Below are 26,953 nucleotides of genomic sequence, written 5' to 3' on the forward strand. Positions count from 1 at the left end.
TCCTATGAGTTAAAATCAACCAATCAGCCAGTCAACTAATCAACAAAAACTCTTCTCTAAACACAGAACCCAGTATGATGAAAGAGCTAGACCAGATGACTAGGGAATTTTGAAATTAGCAGCACTTTTTCTAACATTTGCAGAATTAAGCAAGCCCATGGCCACATGCAGTCATGGTCCCAGCCACATAAACGGTCATGGTTCTATTTGCTCTCCATGACTAGGAAGCAAATCAGTTTAGGATAGAAAGTGACATCCCTAAATAAAGAAGGTAGATGGATGGAAGTTATTTTCTAATACACAGTCCTCTTGAACTATTACTTACTTTCATCAAGGAGAGGGAAATTTCAAAGAAAATGCTATGTAAAAGGTAGACACAGTAATCACCGCTTTATGTATTTCCCTAGTTGAGAAAGAAGGTTTGCATAAGCATAAACAGAATTGACAGGTGTAGCAGACCTTTTCTTTAGCCTTGACTAGAATGTCCCTATCTGCCCTTCACCCTCCCTCAGCCCTCAGTTCATCTCATTGTTTTTTAACCCGTTAATTCAGGTTTCACTCCTCGGTGCAGCTTTCCTGGACTGTCTTAGCTGTCTTTCATCTGCCCTTCCTCCTCCTGATTCCTCTTGGACCTATGGCCTCTGGCATCAAATCACTCTTTTCTCAACTTAATCACGTATTAGTGGTTCAGTCCTTCCCCTAACAGGTTTCAAGTTTTTTGACAGTCAGGCACCATGTCCTAACACTTCTTTGGTCCCCTTAGCTCATTTCTTCCAGTGTTTGGCAGAGAGCTGCACACAGCAATCTCCTAATAAATACTTGTAGAATGAATGAACAATTGAATTTCCAGGCAGGCTTAGCTATTTGGTCATATAGACAGTGGTACCCTGGATAGATTTTTATTTCCACTTACCATGTTTGCTGGGCAGGAGTATGAACATCCCCACACTCTTGAGTCAGTGAGATTCAGGATGAGACACTGGTGCTATGCATCCCCAGAAGAGATGGATGATTTTTACTGTGAGGCCAACTCACTTAAAACCATTGAGAATGGCCACTCCTGGATATTAGTGCATTCTCAGCACTTAGTCTTCTATCTAATTAGTTGAAGTATATTCAGTTAGTAGCTCCAAGACTGTCACTACTAAGAAAATTTTGCACAGCAGTGTAGACTTAATATTTTTCTCAGGTTGCCTGGATCTTTCTGGAACAATCTGGAAACGTTCTGAAAATTTTTTGATAGCCGCAGAATGTTGCTTCATTCCTCTATCAATCTTACAAGTAGTGTTTGAGGTTAGATTTGCCAACTCTTTCACATTTACTAAGAGTCTCTGTCTGGGAAATAGCTGATTTCCCAGGAAGGGGTTTTAATATTTGTTTGTTTATTTGCTTGCTTGCCTCTGGAGTTGTCCATCCAGCTACCCTGTTCCCTAATACTGATAACTTTGTCCTGGAATTGAAACAATAGAGATGACAATATAGAAATGTGTGTAACCAAGCAGCAATACCAGAAATTAGATGCACAAATCCCTTTTAGAGTGATCATACTGGGAAGCAATGTCTTTTTAAAAACAATGCTGCTATGGCTTAGAATTCTTTCAGAATAACACAGATGGCAAATCAATGGGGTGCTAGGTACAGGTTCTTTTCGACATGCTCAGTGGGGCCAAAAGATCTGTCTTTTATTCCAATGTCCATTTATTCAGCAAGTTTTCACTAAGTGTCGGCTCTGTGCCAGGCATGGGTCTGGCTGCTGGGTCCTGTTCTCCTGGAGCCAACTTTGGGGAGCTTTGGAGGGGAGAGCACCCATCAGCAGAGGACACTGGCTTTCAGTTTTGGAAACAGACAATTGTCATGGAGGGCCATGTGTAGAGAATAATGTTGGTGATCAAGTGGGATCATACTTTTTTTTGGCCAGTCAACCTTGTACACGTGAACACAGGGTAATGAGATTGGGTCTCATCTCCACCTTAACACCTGATCCCACGGGAAGTTCAAAGCTGGTCTTGGGAGTGATTCCAGGTGTGCCAGAGCATTAGAATCAGAGACTACTTTGAAAATCATTATTCACTTCAATACCTAAGTTCGGGCATTTAAAAACAATTTTTTTTTTAATTTTTGCGTCTTGATATATTTTGGTAAGCCCAAATGGGATATTTACTGCCTCTTTTTATTTTTCTTTCAGAAAAATATTCGCTTTTGGTAATCACTGCAAGTGAATAAAGACTTAATTTCTTTTTTTCCAGGCATTAACTTCAATATTATCCCATAAACTATCATGAATGAACCTTGTGCATATTAAAGATCTCACATAACTTGAGATGAAGAGCCTTTCATTTGGCATGAGTGTGGCTGGCAAATGAGGAAGTGAACCAGCGCAAGCTCTAGCAAGTTTTCTCCTAAATGATGTGATCCTTTTTTTAAATTCAAAGAGTGATTCCAATTTTTTGTCTTCATTTAGATCCCTTTTCTGCAATAGCATTGTTCTGGTGTTTTTAATTCACATGCTAACATTTTTTTGTGTCATTTTACCTTTAGGTATCAGACAACCAACCATCCAATGTACTTTATGCTTTCTAATTACATTACTTCTTTGTAATGATCTTTGTTAAAAACTAATATCACTGGGGTGCCTGGGTGGCTCAATTGGTTAAGCATTGGACTCTTGAGTTCAGCTCAGGTCATGATCTCCTGGTTCATGAGTTTGAGCCCTGTTTTGGGGCTGATAGCACAGAGTCTGCTTGGGATTCTCTCTCTCCCTCCCTCTCTGTCCCTCCCCCACTCTCTCTCTCTCTCTCAAAAAATAAATAAACTTTAAAAAAAATGAGAAGAAAAAGTACTACTATCACCACACATTTCAATTTTACGACACAGCCATTATAAGATACAACATTGATTTAATAGATTTGGAAAAGAAAAAGACTCAATAAATGTATATATTTACTGTAGGATGAATCTTGACTTTAGAAGTATCAAGGTGCAAGGGACGCCTGGGTGGCTCGGTTGGTCTAGGGTCCAACTCTTGATTCTGCTCAGATCCTGATCTTGAGGCCCAATTCAGGCTCTGCCCTGAGTGTGGAGCCGGCTTGGGATTCTTTCTCTCTCCCTCTCTCTCTCTGCTCCTCCCCTGCTCACGCTTTCTCTCTCTCTCAAAAATAAATAAATAAACATTGAAAAAATAAGAAGTATCAAGGTACGAAGGCATGTGCCTTTTCATTAAGAAAATATGATCGTAGGTGCCTGGGTGGTTCAGACAGTTAAGCATCTGACTTCAGCTCAGGTCATGATCTCAAGGCTTGTGGCTTCGTGCACCATGGTGGGCTCCATGCTGGCAGCTCAGAGCCCGGAGCCTGCTTCTTATTCTGTGTCTTCCTCTCTCTCTGCCCCTCCCCCGCTCATGCTCTGTTTCTCTTTCTCTCTCAAAAATAAATAAAGGTTAAAAAAATTTTAAAAAGGGGTTCCAGGATGGCTCAGTCAGTTGAGCGTCCGGCTTCAGTTCAGGTCATGATCTCACAGTTTGTGGGTTCGAGCCCCGCATTGGGCTCTGTGCTGACAGCTCAGAGCCTGGAGCCTACTTTGGATTCTGTGTCTCCCTCTCACTCTGCCCCTCTCCCACTCACGCTCTTTCTCTGCCTCTCAAAACTAAAGAAATGTAATAAAAAAATGTTTTTAATTAAAAAAAAGAAAATGTGATCAATTAATCAAATGCCTCCAAACATGATGAATTCATGTCAGCTGTTGATATTATTTCCTTACATACATGATTGTTGTTGCTGCTGTGGTTAATTTGGTAACATGAGCCAATGTTTTCCACAACTGATTACTATGCTTGAGGAATTCAGAACTTGGTCGCAATCAAACAAGGTTAAGTGGTTAAGTGAGGTTTGTTGAGAGTCACATATACTTTAATTTCATGTGCTTTTTGGTCTTTTTAAAAATCTCATCAATTGTCCCAAGTTTTATATGACTTAAAAATTAATTTAAAAAGGCAATTTATATCAACCATAGGTAGAAATTATTTTATGCCAAAGAGAATGTGTAGAATCATAAGAATCTATATATTCTATAATCTCTAGAGTTCTCTCCCTGCATTCCAGATTTTACATGTGTCCCCCTAAAATCCCAAGCTTGTAATATGAGACAGAGTTTTTCCTCTACTTTCCAGGCCCTCTTCTCTGGGAACTTCAGTTATTTAAAAACCGTTTTTATGGTTTTACAAAAAGTGCTATTTTCCCATGACCTAAGGACAAGTAAAATTCTGTGTTGGTAAATCTCCCTTCCGTGAGCTAGGGGAGGGTGTCTGGTGTTCTGGTCTGTGGTCTTCAGATATGCCGTATTCTGAAGACCCCAAAACAGATGTTTTTCATCGTCACTGTAGTGACTTTTAAATAGAAAAAAAGAAAATATGACTTATGTATTGTATTTTTTGTTCTGTTTTGTTTGAAAATGTTCTTTGTACGATGCCTTGGCTTTAATATATGTGTTGTGGAACTAGGCACAACCCAGAACAGTTGGATATTTTGTTTCCCTTCTAGCAGTAGAACCTGTTTTTCCATAGTAAATAAGAAAATTAGATCTTTCGTTCTCATCCAATTCAACCAAATTCAAGCAGGCACCTTTTTTAGAATTTAAGATGAGGATCCAGCATCTTAACTACATTCTCCAATCTCTGGGATGCCAGGACCAAAGCTACTTTTGAAAGGAGGGAATCATAAAATTTGCCCCTTGTCAATTATATTTTCTAGAACTTCAGTAAAGTTGAACATTTATGTACAATGAAGTGCCAGTTGGGAAGTAATTGATGTTTGGAAGTAATGTGGGATCATCCAGAGTATCATTTCATGATACTTCGAAGCACTGCTTTAATATGTGGTGCCTTAATAGTCTAAAACAATTGTGAATGTCCCTCCGATTAGTTTTAACATTTAGTAGACTCTGAAACTACTGCCCATCAAATTTCTGCTCAACAAATGGCTTCTCTTTTCACTTTCATTTTATGCAAGTATGTAAATATTCTTTTCTCAATTATTTTGCATTCTAAACAATTAATTCACTATGCACAGTGCACAAAGCAAACTAGCAACCACAAAAACCTGTATAAAATGTTCATTTGACTCAAAATGGTTCCAGCTTCTAGTTTCTAGTTAAAGAAGCTCCTTCCCAGGATTTGGTTCAGTTTTAAAACTTCATTTTCAAGAATTTTGACAGGACTGGGGCACCTGGGTGGCTCAGTCAGTTGAGTGTCCGACTTCGGGTCTGGTCATGATCTCACGGTCTGTGAGTTCAGGGCCCGCGTCAGGCTCTGTGCTGACAGCTCAGAGAGCCTGGAGCCTACTTTGGATTCTGTGTCTCCCTCTCTCTCTGCCCCTCCCCTGCTCATGCTCTGTCTCTCTCTCCCTGTCAAAAATAAACATTAAAAAAAAATTTTTTTTAAAGAATTTTGACAGGACTTTAACTCAAGATCCTTTACATACTTCAGTAAATAAAAGCCTTCGAATAGGTTACAAGAATAGAATACTAAATAATGAATTAAATGCATGACAAATGATACAGAAAAATCTCAAGGTATTTTATTTTTGGTTATGTAAAATTTTGATTATCTAACAATCTTCTGGAATAGCTCAGAAATACCTATACCTCCCCAAATGCACGGTTTTGTGGAATGTTAATGGATGTTCCAGGAGAAAAGGATTGAAAAGTGAACAAAATTTGGGAAGGGCTAACTGCTGTATCATTTTTGTCTCCACCCCTCAGTGCCAGTGTCCATTAGCATACAGAAGTCTGCGATACCCCTCAGTAAGAGCACATCCATACAATATAATAAAATACATTTGACTTTATTTAGCTTAGCATTTTCCAAGCTTTTTTGACCCCAGAAAGTTTCCTCTGAAGAATCCCAAATCCCAGTGTTCAGTGAATCCCCTCTTGTATTTTGAAGACATGACATCAAGTTTCTTGACATATTACATTAGTTATTTTGTAAAAAGCAATAAAACATATTCCTGTTCGGCAGTTTTAGAAAAGAAATCTCAGGCTAGTAAATAATCTTTGTAGTAAATATTCTAATAGTCTATATTATGTATAATTATATATAATGTTATATATTATAATTATAATTATGATATATTATATAAAAATGTGCTATTTTACCTTTTGTCAGGAATTTTTAAGCACTTTAAAATTAACAGCCATGTACATGTATTTTCTGTATCCTATTTTATATAGTCATAAGTTTGTTTTGAAATTCACAATTATTCTAGTGTTTTAAGTACAAAGATTATTATTATTTACACCGACATTAGTTTTTATGCTTCGAGAAAGGAGGGGCAGAGGTTCAGATAACACTGAATGCCTATTTAAGCATCTAAAATTATATAGACCCTTTGAAATTCAGTTTACAAAAGGAGAATATTCAGTGCCCCTGCACATGAACACTCTAAAGCAATTTTGTTTTGAATTTTACAAATGTGTTTTCATAAATATTTTTTTTAATTACACAGCATTTGGCCAATACCAATATAATCATGAGGAAATGCTCATAAAGTTCCTAAAATAAATATTGGTAAACTTAGTAAGTATGACAAACTGATTTATCTTAATTAATGTAGTTAGTGCTGTCTTTTGTCTCCTAAATATAAAAGGGGAATTAGTCACAAGGTTTTGGGGGGCAGGAGAGAACAAATTCTCTTTTTTATGCTTTTTTTATGCTTATGTTCAAATGACTGTGGCATGCAAATTATATCTGACACTGACTTTAGTTACAAAATAAGAACTCTAAAACACGTGTGTTGTTGATTTTGTCAAGGTTCAATTTTTAGCATTAATTTTTTTCCTAACCTACAGTCACATGAAATTTTTGCACAGAGCTCCATTTCTTAATCTACACTTTCACTGGATTGCTCTATTCTCTCACGCTTTTATTTATTTACTTTTCTCTTTGGTCTGTAATACTGAGTTTAATCTTTCAGGTACTGAGTCTTCTAAGGCTGACTCATCAGTTCAGGGTGTTTTGTGTGTTCTCTCTTTTTTCAGCCTTCTCTTTTTGCAGGAGACTTCTCTTTTGCAGGACAAAGTCCTTTTCTTCTTGACTTTTTCTTCCTATTTCTTGTTTCAGATGAAGAGGAAGCCTCCACGCCTAGTGCCGTGCCTCCAGGTTAGGATGATTCCAACTCCTTACCCCCACTTTGTAATTTATTGTTAATTGACAATAAAGAAAAAGAAAAGGCAGAGAACCTTGATGAGACAGTGTGCAAAGCGGGGTCACCAGCGTTTGCCTCTGCCAACACCAGCAGGGAAAACTTGGGCTTTAATGGTGATTTTTTTTTTTAAATGAAAGGAAACTTTCTTTGTGAAATAAATAAGATTAGTAAATCTTGGGTATGAATTTTAAGGACAAAAATGTTTTTCTTTCATTTCCAGCTATATGTCCTTGTTCCCTGTTCTTTAGATATTTGAATTCTTTTATTTTATTATTGTTCTTCTACTAATCTTCCAAACAAGCTGACTTCTATTTTTTTTTTCCCCAAGACGATTTCTAGTTTTTTTCCCCCATCATGAGGAGAGACAGGGTTTAGGGGAATCCAAGAAGGTTGGAGTCAGCTGTCCATTTTCACCCCTTGCCCTTGTATCATCCGAATCACACTTTCCTTTCAGGTGTGGGTAGTCGGGCCCTGGAAAGAAAAGATTCAGGTGAGCGCTCGCCTGCAGTAAGGCGTCCCGACCCCATCCTAATATAGTCACTAATGACCTCATTTCTTGAAGCTGTTTTAATTCTAATCTTTGTTTTATTCTGTTTGTAGCTTTTTTAAAAAAGCAATATTTTATTACAAATCTTCTTACAAGAAAACTAATGTATTGAGAAATGATTAATTTTGCATGACACACACACACACACACAAATACAGGAATTTAGCCACACATATCACAGATTTGTTTGTTTTATTGTAGATATCATTTTTTAACATTTAGCAAATACAAAGAGATCAAGAAACTGAAAATCTCCATATTTGGGATATGCTAAAGTTAGAGAATAATTCACACTTCTCTAGAACTTTATTACAGTTTGTAAAAACCTCCAAATGTATCTTGTCAGCAGTCACTACAATTTTGTGAGGTCGTACATTCACTCGACAAATTCGTGTTAAGGGCTCACTACAATCCCACTGTGGGCCTCTAAAGGGACAGGCACTTTTGCAGGCACTTGTGGGTATACAAAGGAACAAAACAATACAAATTCCTGCTCTCTTATTCCAAATATGAATGGCCATAATTCATTCTTACCATGAATATCACAGACATTCACACGCACACGCACACACACACACACATCATCATGTAACTACATTGTATAACTTCATTGTGAAAATGATGATTTCTAAGGATAGCATGACTGATACCTGAAAACTAAAATAACTAAATGTACATTTCCTTCTTTTCAAGAAACATTAACAGAGAGTTGGCAACCCATGCATTTTTTTTTCCAGTTACTAAGTGGCTGAAACTGAACTTCTCTGCGTTTAGCTTTTGGAGACAGAGGGAAGGGATGTCTACAGTTCTCTCTCCTGCCCTTCTTGCTGGAGTTGACCACTGATTAATACCAGCCTAGCACTTGGAGTGCAACCTAAAAAATGAAAATAAACTTCAACTTCACTTTCAGCTTCTCTCTCTTCATGGGAAAGCCTCAGAGTTGATTTTTCTTTTTCTGTTTTTCCCCCTTTGCAGGATGCACCTAGTATTCTTGGAACTTGTGCCTGCTGGTCATGATCCGTTACTTAATTGTCAAACTACCGCCTCATTTATGCAAATCCAGTGGAATCATCTAATCATATAAAAGCAAGGAATCTAGAAATATCAGGCTAGGTCTGGCCCTAGCCCTTCTCAGTTGACCAGCAAAGTGATTTTTTCCTTTAGTCTTTTCCAGTTCTGTTGTTGTATGGATGTGGCACATTATAGTCATTCACCTATTATGACACAGTTCTGCTTTAATATACTTCCCATCATTATTTATCTGTTAGGGGACAGACAGGACGGGGAAACTCTGGCTGCCAACAAACACAAAGTAACAACCTACCTGAAAAGTTTTACTATTTCTAGGAATTAGAAAATGTTCTATATGGAAGAGGCACCCCTTGTAAGAATGGGAATCTGTCACTCTACTGATGGCTCCAGGGGAGATGGATGGAAAGAATGATGTTATATTTATCCAGGTTTATTAGACAAAGAAAAGCTTCAGCATTGACAAGAACGACAAACCCAGGTAAGTCTGCCTAAGAAGGATCTGGCCCTGAAATGATCCTTTCCTTTCTTTCTTCTCAATAGAATGGTCTGTTGGCGAATCGCCTGCTACGGAGGAACAAGACAAGCAGAACGCCAATTCCCAGCTGTCCACCCTCTTCGTGGAGAAGCCTCAAACAGGATCAGTGAAAGTTGGTGAGTGCCAAGCGTTAAATCTTGCTTTCCTGTTGAAATGGAGGTGAAATTCACACCGCATGAAATTTACCATTTTAAAGTGAACAACCAGTGGCTGTTCGTACACTCAGTGCTGTGCAACCACCACCTCTATCTCAACATTTTCATCACCCCAAACAGAAACCATGTACCCCACTAAGTAGTTACTGCCCATTCTCTGTCCCCTACCCCTCCCCAGCCCCTGGCTAATCTGCTTTGTCTCTATGGATTTCCCTGCTCTGGATATTTGGTGTAAATGGTATCACACAATATGTGACCTTTTGTGGCTGGCTTCTTTCCAATAGCATAATGTTTCCAAGGTCCATCCAAGCTGTAGCATGAGTCAGTACTTCATTCCTTTTTATGGCTGAATACTATTCTATCATATTTATATACTAGATTCTCATTTTTCTAACCTGAAATGGAGAGTGAAAGCTATCATTTTAGGAACCTTTAGCACATAGTTGTTGAGTTCCTAGACTCAGGAGTCAGATTGGGTTCAAATCACTTTCCTCATCTGTAAAATGGGGATACTACCTGTGAGGTGCTTTGAACAATGTCTGGTGTATCTTAAAGCTCTGAGCCAGTTTTGCTGTCATTGAGGCATACTCATTCCATAAGATGATTACAAATCTGCACACACACCATATGATAACAAGTAGTATCTCAGCAGAAACTAGTGGGATAGAGGGTTCACTTTGGAGACATTCATTCCAAAAATATTGATTACACACCTCCTGTTTTAGACACTGTCCTGAATACTAGTATAACATGTGAGAATTCAGAACTTACAATCTTTTTAAAAATTTATTTATTTATTTTGAGAGAGAGAGAAAGTGTGGCAGGGGCAGAGAGAGAAACAGAGAGAGAGAATCCCAAGCAGGCTCAGCACCATCAACACAGATTCCAAGGCAGGGCTCCACATAACAAACCGTGAGACCATGACCTAAGCCAAAATTGAGAGTCAGATTCCTAACCAACTGAGCCACCTAGGTGCCCCAGAACTTACAGTCTTAATGGGAGGAACAGACAATGAGAAATTAAACAAACAGATAATCACAAAAGCCAAGTGCCATGAAGGAAATAAACAGGGTGGTAAGTTAGAGAGGACCTAGTGGTCCAGGAATTTTCACAAAGTAAGTTTTTATAAGGAATATATTGTGATCAGAACAAATGAGCCACCTAGCTGACTGGTTATATTCTAAAATGACCTCTTTCAGGTCTAGAATATAGAAGTACATTGCATGTGGATGGAAATATTTGTTCCCCTTGTATTTCTAGAAGACACCAAAGTGCTTGGCTGGATGCTAGGCTAGAATTTTTATGTCCTTAGGGCCCAAAAATCAATACAAATGGATAAGTAGTTTTATTTTGAAAAGGTCAATTTTATTTAGTCACATTTAGTCATGTAAATCCAGACTTCCCATCATCTTGCCTAATAAAGAGGATGGAAAAAATCCATACATTTGTGAGGCTTTCCATTTTTATTTCATTTATACATGATAAAGCCAAACAAAAATTACTTCCTTATTAACCCAATGCTCCTTTTCTGCCTCATAACTTCAAAAACAGAACAAGTTGGAGTACCCTAAGAACTCCTAGGGCATGCATAAAAAATCAGGGCACCAGTCACATCACAGCCTCTGCAGGGCAATCCTGTGTAACTCCTTCCAGCTGAGAGCAAAACTAATGGCACTTTTTACGCCACAGTCTGAATTTCTTGTGCTTTTTCTAGGTGAAAATATCACCTTTATAGCCAAAGTCAAGGCTGAAGACCTTCTTAGAAAACCCACCATCAAATGGTTCAAAGGGAAATGGATGGATCTGGCCAGCAAAGCTGGGAAGCACCTTCAGCTGAAGGAAACCTTCGAAAGGCAAACCCGGGTATGGCCCTTATCTCCTGGCACAGGGTTCAGTTCGGTCATTCCTTCTGTGTCATTTTGAGGTTCAGCTTTGAGAGATTTCAGCCCCAGAAAATTCTCTAGAGTTACCACTCCTAGTGCCTATACTTGAGCCTGGTTGCCCTGCTGTGCCAGAGGCTGGGGAGCACATTGACCCCCTCCTATGTTGACAGCACTGTGCTGGAGCTCCCAGATAAAAAACATTAAGCCAATGCTGAGGAATTTCAAAAATACCTGAGATGTGATAGCTTCTGTCCATTGGCAAGGTGGGGCTGAAATATGCCGGATGCATTTTGTTGCAGATGTACACATTTGAGATGCAGATCATCAAGGCCAAAGAGAACTATGCAGGAAACTACAGGTGTGAGGTCACCTATAAGGATAAGTTTGACAGCTGCACATTCGATCTTGAAGTACATGGTAAGAAAGTCTTCTTGTCTGGATAGATGTGTTTTTTCCCCCATGGGATGTGAGGGGATAGAGGAGAAGAGAGTCATTTAATACTATGAGATTTTGAAAATAAAGTTTTCTTTCAAACTGTGTGTGTTTCTGATTGTGGTAGTCTCAGCAAGCCTGCTGAGTTAAATTGTTATGAAGCAATTTAAAAATGGAGTTTCAGGGGATTTTACTGCTAGGTACCTCTTGTCCATGCTATCTGTATTCCTTCAATCTTCTGGATAAGGGGTGATGCCATTTGTTCTTCTACTGAATGTGCCTCTTTCATTGGGTCAACTTATTCCCACTCAAGTTTGGGGGATAATTTCATATGGTACCAAGGATGTCAGGATACCCAGGTGGAAGGGAGGATTTCTCTTCTAAGGACTAATGTCAGATGGGGAATTTCTCCATCCATATGTTCTGTGTGCTGCCCAGAGTGAATTTAATAGGGTAAATGTAAATGTGTGCATGTAGATTAGGAAAAAACCACTTCTATAAGTATACAAACAGAAAGGTGACTTGGCGGCAAAGATCATAAACTTAAGATGAATCCAAAGTGTGATAAAGCCACAAGAAACAAAGCTGGTGTAATTTAATACTGTGATATAACAAGTGGAATAGGATCTAGGCTTAGAAAATAACACTACTCTCGCAACATGCTACTTGTTCCACATTTAGAGTAATGTCTTTGGCCATGGGTACCATACATCAACCTGGTTCTCTTCTGGAGTAAGGTACCCAGCAGGATGAAGAACCCAGAAACCACACCCCTAATCAGCTGAACATGGTGTGAACGAGGCCAGGCATCCATAACAGATAAATAGGGGAAGTGCTGTCACACGAAAGTGTTTCAGACAAATTAGAATCTAAAGGTAGGAGTTATGAGGAGGTGAAAAAAAAATTTTTTTTTACTTAACTTCAGCATGAGTTCTTTCATTAAAGCTATGTACACAGCCTGGAAAGAGTATGAAACCCCATTTCAGGAGACGTCAAGTAAAGCCTGGGTGATCACGGACGTGCTGTAGAGATTTCTGTATCAAGTGGGAATCTGGTCCTGAGCAGGGCCTCTTCAACCTGGCCAGGAATCTCTGAGAATCACCTGAAGGGATTTTGAAGAGTATTAATTTCTGGGTGCCTGTCCCTTATCTGGTGAATCAAAATCTCCAGCAAGGAGATCAAGAAGCTGATTTTTTTTTTTTAATTCTTCAGGTAATTCTAGTGGAAAGGCAGGTAGAATGACAGCTAGATATGGTACCTCCTGTAGTCCCCACATCAATTCTGTGTGAGGGAGGATGAGGTATGATGCCTCAGCAGCTCAGCCATCCAGGAGGAGAGACATCCCCCACTCCACCTGGCGTTCCTTCCATCTGAGGAATTCCCACAGCCTGGAAAGGAACTGAGCACAAAATTGCCTTCTTAATGGGTATTTATTTTATTGTTTTCTTTCCTTTCAAAGAATCTACTGGGACTACTCCAAACATTGACATCAGATCTGCTTTCAAGAGAAGGTAACTTCAAAAGGGGAATGTAGGTAGCTTTGGTATACCGTGCAAGTGCAGGGTTTTCAAACACATATTCCCTTCCTCCACACTCTTGTCTTCCAGATGAGAGCACCTCTTCACTCTAGTCAAACATACTATGTATCCAAAGGTTAGTGTTCTAGAAAAGCTGTAGGTTTAATTTCAAATCAGATGTATACTGATCATTTTTTAGATTATTCTGGTCATAGTGAAGCTCCTATTTTTTTGAAAACACACTTTTAGTCTCTTCACGTGTGACTTTGTCCTTAATTACATTATTTTCCACCAAATGTCCAAGAAAGATGTATAATGATATAGCATCAGTTGAGTGATGTCAGAAAACTTTTATTTATATTGCTTTTCATCTAGAAATTGCTTATGGAGCCATTCTCCACAATTAAGTAGTGACTTATTGAAGTTAGCGCTATTTAAATATTGGATTATTAAATGAAAGACCGCTGAGTCCACTAGAATAAAGACTACTGTAGAAAGGCAAAATATAGATACCCATTGGATTTATTTTGCAACTGCCAAGGCTGAAAAATTGGGGGTTGGGGACATGGAAGAAAAATGAAAAACAAAAAAAGTTCCAGTCTACAGGAAATGTAACTAGCCCCTTCCAGACATTATCTTACTCTCTGTATTTAATTTTTCCATAGTGTAAGTTCATTAATGAGAGCAAATATTTTGTTCTTCTTAAGACTGAATCCACTTAGTTTTGTTGATAAGGAAAATCATCCCAACCTATCATAAAGCAATGATTTTGTCTGTTAATAAAAGTCATATTTCTCTCCTAAATTATGAATAAATGAAAATTTTAATTACTTAAAATATATTTAATGTTACCTGATCAATAAGTTGTTATTTTTTTTAAGTCATAAGTTTGAATCCTATTACTTTCCTTCCACCTTCCCTTTCTCCATGATCAGCAAATGCATAGGTCTAAAACTATGCTCATCCTATGAGCATAGTTCTAAGAGAGGGAGACATAATCTACTAAGTTTTGTGCTTTAAAAGAATAGAAATGTGTTTTCTTCAAAAGGTCTTCTCTAAATACCTGCTATTAAAGAAATTTTGGGAACACATTATTTGAGTTTAATTCTTATAACCTACGTGTTATACACACTGTTTTTAAACCTGCAGACTCTTTTCTTAGAAACCATAACTAACATTTGTAAAGAGCAGGAAACAAAATCTTCATTAAAAAATTAAACATGTAAGTAAATATGTAGTGCCATTTAAATGTCAGCTCCATAGCTTCTATTTAGAGTTTCTATGAAATCATGAAGGTGGCTGCATGCCTAATTTAAGATGCATTTCTCTATAGGAAAGTATTCCTAGTAAAGGGATCATCAATAATTTAAAGTCAAATTTTTGAAAAATACATTTGAAAAGGTATAAATATCAATAAGAAAATGAAAAGTTTATAATGATTTCCCTTTAAAACAGAAAGGAATGCATCTTTTAAAAAGCTCTGCACTAGTTCCATTTTTGTTATGTTGGTATCACATTATCTGATTCAACTATTGATGGACACAAAGAAGTTACCTTTGAATATAAGCTCTGTACTTATATATTTGACACTGGTATACTTCGTTCTCCAAGCCAATCTCTGACATCAGTAACAGAGATCAGCAAAAGTCCTTTGCTTTTTACACAGGTATGTTTCTACAGCCCCCAAACTTGGAAAAACAAAGTACTTTGTGTTGCTTGGCTTAAGTGCATTTGTGTTACTCTGTTTTAACACAAATCCAAGCAGTTTTATATATGCAATCTACAAAAATGCGTCTTCTGAAATCATAGAGTAACACAAGCTCTTCATGTTTACTTTTCCACAAGTACATACCCCAAAACTTAAAATGTCACTTGTGTGAAAAGAAATAGTTTGTGTTTAGTCCCATGACTTGTGTGCCAGTACAAAATTGCATATACGTTATATGTAGAGTGTTTGGGGGAAACTGTTGTGTATATGTCTCAGCATTAAACCCAGATTTGCTTTTTTTTTTTGTTAATGACAGTGGAGAAGGTCAAGAGGATGCAGGGGAGCTTGACTTTAGTGGTCTCCTGAAACGTAGGTGAGAACCGAGCGATGGAGTGAGGCGCTGTGGCCTGGAAATCTTTTAGACACTCACTGAGAGAAGTCAAGTTTAAAGTGGATGTTTTTCGAAGAATTTCTCATTTCTTAAAACGTGTTTCGCTTATAGAATATAACACAGAGTCAACTAAGAAAGAGACAGAGAAACCACTGCATACTAATCTGCTAAAGATTTTAGTTGATGCTTTTTAACCTTCTTTTTAAATCTTTCATGAGTTTCACATGTTTTCTTATTTGGGGATGAGGAGATCTGAAAACTGAGGCAGAAGACTTAAATACCTAGAAGCCTCTGATTTCTCTAATAATTTCTATCATTTCAAGCATGATCAAATAACTAGAGCCTCTATTCTCCTGCCTTTGATATTTTACCAAAAAATCAGTTCAGTTTCACAATTTTGGTAAAAGTCTGCAGGTGTATGTGTGTATATATATATAATGTTTTTAAGGGAAGACCTATTTTAAAATAGTATTTGTGATTGTATTTCATCAAATCTAAGACACCATTCATTTTAATATATGTGTTTTATAAATCAGCAAGCAATGAAAACATTGCTCCAAGGTGTTTATTATGACACACTATTGATTATAGGATACATCCTTATTTTAAAAATGTTTAGAAGTCAAAAAATATGCATTTTAGAGATAAAATAAATTAGTAAAATAGAAATAAATGTTTAGTATTATCAGTCACACTCCCTAACGTTGTTCTCTTACAATAAAATTTATAGATTTCATTATGAATATTCAGTACATAATGATTTTATAGGATTTCTCCCCATATATGCATATACATAATCATATAATGTATTATGTATGTGTTTTGTATAAAGCTATACATATTCAGATATTTATTATAGCACAACTAAAAGAAATTGATATTTGCTGAGATTTTATTTACCTACCAAATGTGCAAATAAATCATAAAACTATGATTCTAAATTAATAATATATAATATTGATATCAGTTTTCATTAACTTTTCAGGTTCACTTTTTATTACTTTTAGTGCTTTCTATGGTTACTAAAGAAATGTGTATAAATACACTTCACAACAAATTACAAGTAGAATAAAATGGACTTGTGTCTGTTCTCAGTTTAGTTGGATGGCTTTATTCAAGTCCTTATGAATGAAAAATTCCCCCAGGTCTAAAAGTTGAGGTTGAGAACAGAAATATTAACAGTATTGTTAATATTTAATAATTTAATAAATATTGGTAATTTATTAATTACCAGTGGATATTAGCCAATCAAGAGACGTTGGCAGTATCAAATATACCTTTCCCTCTTTGGCTACTTCAAATAATCATTAGTCTCAATAATATCTATTAATTCCCCAAATTTATTTAAAGCAATAGTATATGAAGTGACCCTAAGTGAAACTTACCCTTCCTCACTTTACAGGTGAGAAATCAAAGACCAGACCTATCAAGTAACTTACCCCAAGTCATACAGCTAGAGACAGGGCAGGGACCTAAATCCACGTTTTCCTCTGAGGCAGCTCATTCCATATAAGAAATACCACACTGAATCTACTTTGGAAGTTGGTGCTTCAGTTTATAATACAAATTGACACTGTAGGAAGACAAGAGATTTTTTTTCCTCCTGCAATCATTTACTCAACCAGGAAAACACTAAGTGCTTCCTTTGTGCCTTCTGTGTGCCAGTGCCTTCCAGTGCCTGGAATGCAGAAAGGGCTGTAATACACATTTGTGGGAAGGAAAAGGTGGTGGTAAAAATATGGATGTGGGTCTCAACTCTCCCAGTTACAAACTGCATGACTGGTCAAATTACATGTCCTCTCTGAGATTTGTTTTCCACATCTGTAAACGTGGAGAACAAAAACTACTTGAATCAAATGTAAAAAGCTGGCTCATAGTAGGTGTCAAATATTCACCCCCACCAAAAATGTGACATTTTCCTTTGAAGAGCCTTTATTCATAAAAAGACATAATACACACACACACACACACACGTATCAATCAATCAAGATGTAATACAATAGATTATTAAACACCATGCTCTGATTAAAAAGGAAAAAAGAAAGAAAAAAGAATGACTACTAGTAGTTTGTAGAGTCAAAGAAATCTAATTAATGATCAAAATTACTGAAGACAAAATGGGCAGCAAACATGTCTCCAGTTCTCACTTTCTTTACATCCCCTAATTATGATTTTGACTCATAATTAAATTGTTAGCCTAAGACTATATTCATTTAATATACTATACTAATCACCATTATAACTTTAGAAATCATTGTGTTTTCCTACTAATTTGTGAATTGCATGTGTTTTCATTGTGGCAATGACACCATTTCTACTCCAAGAGTGTGTGGCAAAATCCCTATCAAAATAAATATCTTTATATCTCTCTACAACATCCCTCTACAACAAAAGATCTCCTTGACCTGAACAAAACTGGAGTATTTCAAATAGACATTAGCTAAATTGGAATAAATCTATTAGGCAAAATCTTGTTATGGGATATTATATATATATATATATGTATATATATATATATATATATATATAGCAATTATAGAAATTTTATATAGAAGAAAACTTTCAAGTATATATATAGAAATTTTATATAGAATATAAATATATATTTATATATAAATATATATTTCTATATATATATAGAAATTTATATAGAATAAAACTTTCAAGTATATATATACTTGATGGTCCTAGTAAAGTACAAAGCAATCATAGAAATTTTATATAGAAAAAAACTTTCAAGTATACTTAAAAGTTTTATTCTATATAAAATTTCTATGATTGCTTTGTACTTTACTAGGACCATCAAGTTATAGAAATTTTGATGTAGATGAAAGTACTGTGAATGTTATATAGGTCTATCCCAATGCTTGAAAAGGAATCAGTAGTGCCTATAGAAGACGAATTTCTCTCCTACTGTAATTTAATATAACCATGCAGATAGGGCCATGCACAGCCACCATGGTAAGTAAAGATCTATTCTGGATGAGTTAAGGTAATGCTACAGGTAGAAGTCTTGACTTCACATTCAAGTAAAAAATAATGAATACTTCTCCTTGCAATTTGGAATTGAATTAAGTAATAGAAAAAGATGGACTAGGAAAGAGGTTACTGGTTTGTGGATACCAAGTTTGCTAAGATTAAGAAGATAGTAGAGCAAGGTGTATTTTGGTGTTTTAATGAAAAAAAAATGGTGAGGATGATTGGTTTTATGAATCTACCAACAAAACTGACTTAAGAAATCACACTGACAACAATGATCTTTATACTGGCTTCCCTTATATAAATATTCACATCATGGATCCAGGTATGTCTTAGTATTTGACTTGTTCTTCTTGCTATTTTAATCTAGTTTGGTATCTTTAAATCCTTTTACCAGTGTTGGGAGGATACTCGAAATGTGGATGTAATTCTTCTTGGTTGAAATACAAATTTAACACAATGTAATATGGCATATTTTTTACAGTGAGGGGACTATTTAGGCTGGAATACAAAAGAAAATAGAGCACTAATAAAGTGGTTGAAGAAACACATACAAAGACTATACATAGGTACACAGACACATTTTAATTGCAGTTTTCCAAGACTTTCTACAAAATATTTAAAGGATGTATTTGAAATTTAGACTGCTTTCAGACAGTAAACCTAGTAGATCTGGCAAATTATTACCAATATTCCAACTTCAGGACAATTTTCTTAAGCTTTTCAATATATCTGTGTTAATAGAGTGTGTAGTTATTATCTCAGTGACATATGAAAATAATACTTGCGTATTGAGCTTTTAAGAGGCACATTTCCCTAATGGTGTTATCTGGTCCTTCCCATAAAGGTTACTGACAGGCCAATGACCTCCCACTTCCTTCCACTTTCCAGGAGATTTGCCTCAGCATCCTCCTCCACTGGGCAAAAAGACTTACACGACAATGTAAATTAGATATTTAGAAGTCATCCTTGCCTAACGCCACCCTAAATTCTATGTTAATATTTATATTCTCCTCTCCTTCCCTATGATTACAATCCAGTATTTTCTCAAAAAGTACAGAAACAGGTGTAATTAATGTGACAATGCAAACACATGTAACCCATCATTTGCTAACATGATAGCAAGAATCTGTTTTCTCACTGGTGTTTAAGATGTGTTGACCAGTTTTCCTGAAAAATCATACCCAGACCAGCATTATTCACAGTAAGTAGTCACTGTAACATTTCCAAATTAACCTGATAAAAACAGTCACCTAAGTCTTTCTTTAAAAATCAGGATTATTTAGCCAACAAAGGAAATCAATTTAAGTTACATTTTGCTTTTAAACTAGTGTTTATTCTTGATTTTTTCTTTCATTTATTGGTTTTAAAATAAGGACAGACAAGTGTACTTTAAATCTCATATCGTGCGTGTCCTTTATATTTTCTGTATGTTCTTTAGTCAGTGATCAAAATTTGGGATCATAATTTTGATTATTACACTAAGAAGTTATTTTCCCGTTGTTCATGGGACCTTAGCCATTTGCTTTAAAAGTTTAACATTTAGGGGTGCCTGAGTGGTTCAGCCGGTTAAGTGTCTGACCTTGGCTTAAGTCATGATCTTGAGGTTCGTGGGTTTGAGTCCCGTGTTAGCTCTGTACTGACAGCTCAGAGCCTGGAGCCTGTGGTCTCCCTCTCTCTCTCTGCCTCTCCCCAACTCGTGCTCTGTCTCTCGAAAATAAATAAACATTAAAAAAATTAAAAAAAAATAAAAGTTTAACACTTATATTTTTATAATTCATACCCAACCTGCTTTCAAAAAATTTCAAGACAGTGCTTTAAGACGAGATATGAGAGCATTTTTGGCCTCATTTTCCTTTTCTCCTGCCAATTTAGAAAAAAAAATATTTAAAAAAGTGAATGTATCCACAAAAATCATATTTAAGAAAAAAACAAAAAAAACCATTCTGGCAGTGTCAAATTTTTTTTTTTTTGTATATAAAACAGCAAAAAATGGTTAGTGTACACATTTACTAATATGGTAGGAAAATGCAATTTGCAAAATCCTAAGATTTGAAATACTTATTTGTATGTACTGTCTTCACATATAAGCTAGAATGTATACAATGAAGGGAGAAAGAGATCATTTTTCTTTTATAGACCAATATTTAAATCTTCTCATTCTTAATCCACTTTTCCGAATTATTGCAGTTGCCTATAGCCTAGATGCCAACTGATCTTAAGTTCCTCAAAATCTCACCTTCTCTTTAAACTTTCAAGTTGAAAATAAGTAAAAACATCTTCAGAACACTTCCTGATACCTTTCTCTCTCCCTAATATTGTATTGTTAACTAGGAAAGCGAGGGCGTCAATATAAGCTCACACACCTGATCTTTATATGGAAGTTTCCTTGAGACCGCGGCCTTTACGTACTCAGTCTTTAAAAAGGGGGACTTTTAACACTGAACCGACAAATCGGTACTATACTCCAGCCTTTCCTGTGCTTCGGGGCCGGTGGGCGGCTACTAAACTAGGCAATGGTTCTCCCCGGTTAGGGAGGTGAAGCCTCAGGAGGAAGAACCCGAGGTAGACGTGTGGGAGCTGCTGAAGAATGCGAACCCCAACGAGTATGAGAAGATCGCCTTCCAGTACGGCATCACCGACCTGCGCGGCATGCTCAGGCGGCTCAAGCGCATGCGCAGAGTGGAGAAGAAGAGCGCAGGTGAGCTCTCCTGGGGGAGGTGGCAGCGGGGCCAGCATCCAAAGCGGACCAAAAAAATGATGGCGAACCCCCTGCAGGGATGCTTCCTGTCTCTCTCTGGGTTTGGGGCGGGGATGGATGGGGCGGAATTTGCAGGGGTTACACTTCTTACCTTTGGCTTTGGGCGGAGGAGTTCACTGCTCTGCACATCAGTAGCTATGAGGGTAGCAGGTAGCTAGTGAACACTTAAGGTAACGGAGATTGACTTTACAAGTACCTCATACAGTGTGTAACAGAACAATAAATATCTTCCTTCTCACTGGGAATTTCTCAGTGGCCCTTTCTCCAGACTCCGTATCTCCCTCACTCTGAAATTCTTGATTATTACTTACAGTAGATTCAATGTCTCTTTGTTTTGCCATCATATTCTTCCACCCATTAAATGGGGACTGGGGAATTCACTTCTCACACCCAGTGCGGTTGTAAAACAGCTATGCTGCTCCCTTGAGATCTGAAGTGAATGGATTTTGTTGTGGTTTTAAATATCTCTTAAAAAATACTTTGAGATGTTGAAATTTAAAATTTACAGAAAGAAAAACAAGAGCGACACATTTTAAACTGATCATAAGCTCTTCAAAGTTTCCTATATTTGGTCATGGTCAGTTATCCGTTTTGTGACACATCAAGGTAACATATCAATCCTATTATTGTTTACTGTTTGTTAATGTCCAAATCGAATTTATTTATTTATTTAGGCACCCAACCTGGATGTCCAAGCAGAATTTAAAGTCTCTTGCCATTTCTTTTAAAAAATCTGCCCTTTATTTCTAAACCTCCCTGTAAACTGGGTGAGAAATGGACCCAGAGAAATATAGAAGTGTTTTGTTTTTTGCTTTGTTTACATAAGTCAGCCATTCCCACTATTTCAAAACTTCAAAACCTTCAGAAGTTTAATTCTTGAGAGGTATCTGAGATGATATAGTCATCACAAACATGTTAAATGCCAAAGTATAGAGCCAGCTGATATCTCTTTTCCCCCACACTGGCCTAATTCTTGCCATTAGCTCTGAATTGATGTCATGAGGTATATGATAAATAACTTTTTTAAAGCTAGTATTTATTATATCATGTTAAAATATGAGGAAGTGAGTTTAAGCAATACTATGGCAAAGTCTCAATGATGGAAATAGAAGCAGAAAAATTCCATGAGGCATTCCACAGGTGTACATATTTTCCAAACTGTCTAAATGAGTATTATCTTTAAAATCAGGGAAAAACTATTAAATTTATTTTTTTAAATTTTTTAATGTTTATTTATTTTTGAGAGACACAGAGAGACAGAGCACAAGCAGGGGAGGGGCAGAGAGAGGGAGACACAGAATCCAAAGCAGGCTCCAGGCTCCGAGCTGTCAGCACAGAGCCAGACACGGGACTCGAACTCAGAAACTGTGAGATCATGACCTGAGTGAATTCGGACGCTTAACTGACTGAGCCACCCAGGTGCCCCAAAAACTATGAAATTTTAAAAGAAGTTAATTTCTGCTTAGGACCTCAAAGATAATCTTTTTTTAAAACTACTATGTTCTATGTTATTTAAAATGTTTTGAAGTCCTGAGTTCCTAACCATATATGTATGAAGTATTTAATATGTGTCACTATTTGGACAAGTTTCCACAGTACAAAACTTTGATAAGTCTACTATTTCAATTAGTCAAAGGCATTCAGTTTCATCTTATGAGTCATTGAATTTATCTCATAAATTCTGTGTTAAAAAACTGTGACATATAAGAAGTACAGAGATAATGCCAATAATCCTGATAGGAATCATGCTAGAATAGGCATATTCTTCGAGTTCACTTTCATCTGGATCCTTTATAATTTCCTGAAGAGTTAGGACAGTCATTTTTTTAATATTAAATTTATTGTCCAGTTGGTTTCCATACAACAGCCAGGGCTCATCCCAACAGGTGCCCTCCTCAATACCAGGACAGTCATTTTTAAAGGCTCTTCAATACTCTTATGTTTCTTTCAAAAACATGTGGGTTCTCTTCAAATTGCTAAGTCATCTTATGATATATAAATCAACACAGAATTCTAAAATATAGAGGATAATTTGGAAGGTTCCTAATTTATTTCTACTTTGAGTCTCCATTTTTCATTTAGTTTTAGGTTCTTATACATACATCGACTATTTAAATTCACAGCATATGTATGCACATATTGACATAGTTTTGCTTTTTCTCTCTACCAGCTTTTGCAAAAATTCTTGACCCTGCATATCAGGTTGATAAAGGAGGCAGAGTAAGGTTTGTTGTGGAACTGGCAGACCCAAAGTTGGAGGTGAAATGGTATAAAAATGGTCAAGAGATTCGACCCAGTACAAAGTAAGTGGGCTTTGCAAATAATCAGTGATAGCTACATAAATCAAACAGTAGTTTGACTTAATTTTCTATGAATAAAAACACGCTTTTGTTATACCTTTTTAATGCAAAATCACATGGAGGGGGAGTAAAAACTTTTCATGTGTTTTGGAGCCATTAAGATTACAGTGCTATCTAAATAAAACTTTGTTTTATGTTTTAATTCTATACAAACTATTTTGAGTTCAGTTCCAGTTTTGTGTCAATATAGGTTATATCTGATTATTTCAGAGCACTGTCAAAACTTCTCCCAATTTTTAAAAGAAAATTTTGAAAATTTTGAAATATATATTTGACATACCAGCTGGGAATCACACCTTATAATTAGAGAAATTTTGTTTTTCCAAAAGAGCATCTAAAGCCTGTATTTTATTTCTTGGCCCTCTCTCAAATGAAGGAAACAGACTAATCCCTGATGTCTGATGGTATTGCTAGTCTATTATGAAACTACTTTACACAGATCCTTCTCAGCCTGAGAGATTTTCAACTCCAATATATTTTTTTAAGTTAACAGGAGCCGCACGCACATTTATAAAAAGACTTTAATCCTGAAAATCTGTCACTTCTGGAGTGCAATTAGGTGGTTTCCAATTTCTTAATGTGGTCATGCCTACAGAGTGACTTTGTGATAATAATGTTTGTGTCTGATAAAAATCTCTTGAAAGCGGCTTGAATTTACCAAAAACATAATTTTAATCGGTTATTTTTATCTATAAAATGTTGTGTAATGCTTTATTCTTGAAGTCTTCAATTAGAAGATTTTCCAAATAAGAACTTTTTCTTTAGTTTGTTATAATGCTCTAATATACTCATCCATAATCCAGATCACAGACAATTAAATTTTGTGATATTCCTGGCTTTTAGTTTTTTGTCTCCAAATGCTCAAGTTCTTTTTTAGTAGATTGTTACTGTGATATGATAATACTAGTTCTTAAGCTCATTTAAAAGAACATCACGTTCTAAAAAATTACTGCCTGTAACAGTGATTAAGTTCACATTATTGCTTAAATTGTATAACCACTTATTCACCTAACAAAATCTATTGTGTCACTGCACTAAGCCATGAATGGAATCAAGGAATCAATGAGTAAGATTGAGTCCCTGTCCACCTGTAAACTAGATGAATCGGCAGGGGTGGGGGTGGTGCCTGAGTGGCTCAGTGGGTTAAACATCCGACTTTTGATCTCTGCTCAAGTCATGATCTTGCAGCAGTTCATGGGATCAAGCCCTGCCTCAGGGTCTACACCGACAGTGTGGAGCCTGCTTAGGATTCTCTCCCTATCTCTCTGTCCCTCCCCTGATCTCTCTGTCCCTCTGCCATGTTCTCTCTCTCTCTCTCTCCCCCCTTCCCCACATTCTCTCTCTCAAAAATAAATAAATAAACTTTAAAAAAATAAACTAGATGAATTGGTCATTTAAAAAAATTTACAGAGTTCAAAATCTCTCTGACAACCTTAGCCAATCCTACTTTCCAACAATGGGTTAAAAAAATTAAAAAGCAAATATGTGAGTACTAATTTATATATGAAATAAAACTTCTATAAAAATACAGATGTTAAATATTATGTGTAAATATGAATATGTATTACAGTGTGCATTATGAAGCTAACAACAGTTTTCACATTTTCTGTTAACTATGTAAGATATGCTACATAAATGGCAGATCATAATTATATCCTTGACTTTCAAACATTGCTGAATTACAAGCCAAATTTGCTGGTAATAAAAAAATAAAATCAAGTTCACAGACTGTTATCTCCCTCCCATTTCAAACAGATACATCTTTGAGCATAAAGGATGTGAAAGAATCATGTTTATCAATAACTGTGCGCTAACGGATGATTCAGAGTATTATGTGACAGCTGGTGATGAGAAATGTTCCACCGAGCTGTTTGTGCGAGGTAAAGTACAATCTCTTACTGTAGTCTTCAACAACCTTTGGCACTCCTTCTCTCAAGGGTAGTTATCAAAATGAGTGGGACAGGTAAGCTCTTGAGCTCTAGGGCACAGGTAACAGCACGCCTAGAAATGGGTTTGCTTGGGGACAGACTGGCTCTGCATGGAAGCTCCTCTACACTGGCCATTATTACGTATCCTAATTAATCTTTAAGTTTGTTGAAGACTAGAAAAGCTGAGGGGGGGGGAGGGAAGACTGGTGAGTCTAAATACCTCATGTTTTTGACTCAAGCAAACAGTATAATTATTCTAGTTATAGCTTCTGAAACCCAACAAACTTTACTGAATAATCCTCATTTCACACATTCAGCTGATTGCAAATACACTTCTCTCAAAATCAGTTTTATTAGTGAAAGGGAATCAATGGTTGACACCGAGGGTGCTGAAGACAATCTTTTACTAAAACATTGTGAAAAGAGCTGGAGGGTGTAGATGAAGCCCTCTGAATACAGAGAGCTCTGCAATCAGAGCTCCAACCAGAACCACCAGATCCTCCATCACAAACGTCTACCATGTGGTTTCTTATTTGCCAAAGGAAGGATATTTGATACATGTTTTGTCTGCTCTCCAGAACAATAATTGATTTGATTTGAAGAGTCTGAGAAAATTGGGAAAACTTACCCAGGGCTGCTAACTATTTATTTTGCCAACAAAGATATAAAACAAAACAAAACAAAAAACCACCTGCCAACTATCTACCACCATCTAACCATAACCCTATGGTAGATGATACTTTCTTACTGTTGGTCTTTTATCTGTGAACAAATCTGTGGTCATGAGCAGATTTCAAGCATTTAATGATTCTGATTCTCTTTTTTTTTTTTTTTTTTAAACAGAGCCTCCAATTATGGTAACCAAACAGCTGGAAGATATGAATGCTTACTGCGGGGAAAGAGTGGAATTAGAATGTGAGGTGTCGGAAGATGATGCTAATGTGAAATGGTAAGTAACTTTCCTGAGGTCTGTCCATTTTTAATAGATTTTTAAAAATATGCTTTTATAGATTGGAGAACAGGAAATGGCTTTTACACATATGAAAAAATTCACAACCTCATTTGTGTTAGTAGAAATGGTAACTAAAACTACAAAGATGCTGGGAGTTTTTTCACCTATGAAACTAGAAAATGATCCAGAAAATTAGACTGGTAAATGTAGGGAAGTAGGCACTTAGTAAGAAATGGATAGCTCATGGTTGTCCAGATCTGTTTGACTCCAAATCCCATGGATGCTCCTAAGTTCCAAAAGTTGCTTACTCTCACCATGCCACACTGGCAACTTACATGGAAAAATATTATATATTTTCCCTAGTTACCTTATTTTTATAGTACCTCAGAAAAATGTTTTAGGCTAAGAATCACCAATTATTTTAAAAAATAAAAGCATTTTTTTGTCCAGTTAAAGAGTGTTTTCGCAAGTTCTATGTGAGTAACATCAAAATTAAAACTAAGAGATCCATAATAAAATTAAATGCTTTGTTGAAAAGTATAGTAAATTACACAGCATGAATCTGTGGTAATTG

The 26,953-nt window shown here is 36.4% G+C and overlaps 1 protein-coding gene across 9 annotated transcripts in view; it reads left to right on the plus strand.

Annotated features, from left to right (window-relative positions):
- Window positions 1–26,953, plus strand: part of MYBPC1 (myosin binding protein C1) — an 86,219-nt gene that overhangs the window by 20,711 nt on the left and 38,555 nt on the right. For 6 of the 9 annotated variants that reach the window (XM_053226662.1, XM_027070317.2, XM_053226659.1 and 3 more), the window contains exons 4-14: window positions 7,115–7,153; window positions 7,654–7,689; window positions 9,319–9,429; window positions 11,183–11,331; window positions 11,651–11,768; window positions 13,243–13,294; window positions 15,325–15,381; window positions 20,913–21,079; window positions 23,310–23,442; window positions 25,255–25,379; window positions 26,271–26,376. In XM_053226662.1, the coding sequence (XP_053082637.1) occupies window positions 7,115–7,153; window positions 7,654–7,689; window positions 9,319–9,429; window positions 11,183–11,331; window positions 11,651–11,768; window positions 13,243–13,294; window positions 15,325–15,381; window positions 20,913–21,079; window positions 23,310–23,442; window positions 25,255–25,379; window positions 26,271–26,376 (1,093 nt within the window). The remainder of the gene's footprint in view (window positions 1–7,114; window positions 7,154–7,653; window positions 7,690–9,318; window positions 9,430–11,182; window positions 11,332–11,650; window positions 11,769–13,242; window positions 13,295–15,324; window positions 15,382–20,912; window positions 21,080–23,309; window positions 23,443–25,254; window positions 25,380–26,270; window positions 26,377–26,953) is intronic. The other 3 variants (XM_053226658.1, XM_053226663.1, XM_053226660.1) reach the window with 2 other exon arrangements.

Source organism: Acinonyx jubatus, chromosome B4 (assembly GCF_027475565.1).
Source record: "Acinonyx jubatus isolate Ajub_Pintada_27869175 chromosome B4, VMU_Ajub_asm_v1.0, whole genome shotgun sequence".
NCBI classification, from domain to species: domain Eukaryota; kingdom Metazoa; phylum Chordata; class Mammalia; order Carnivora; family Felidae; genus Acinonyx; species Acinonyx jubatus.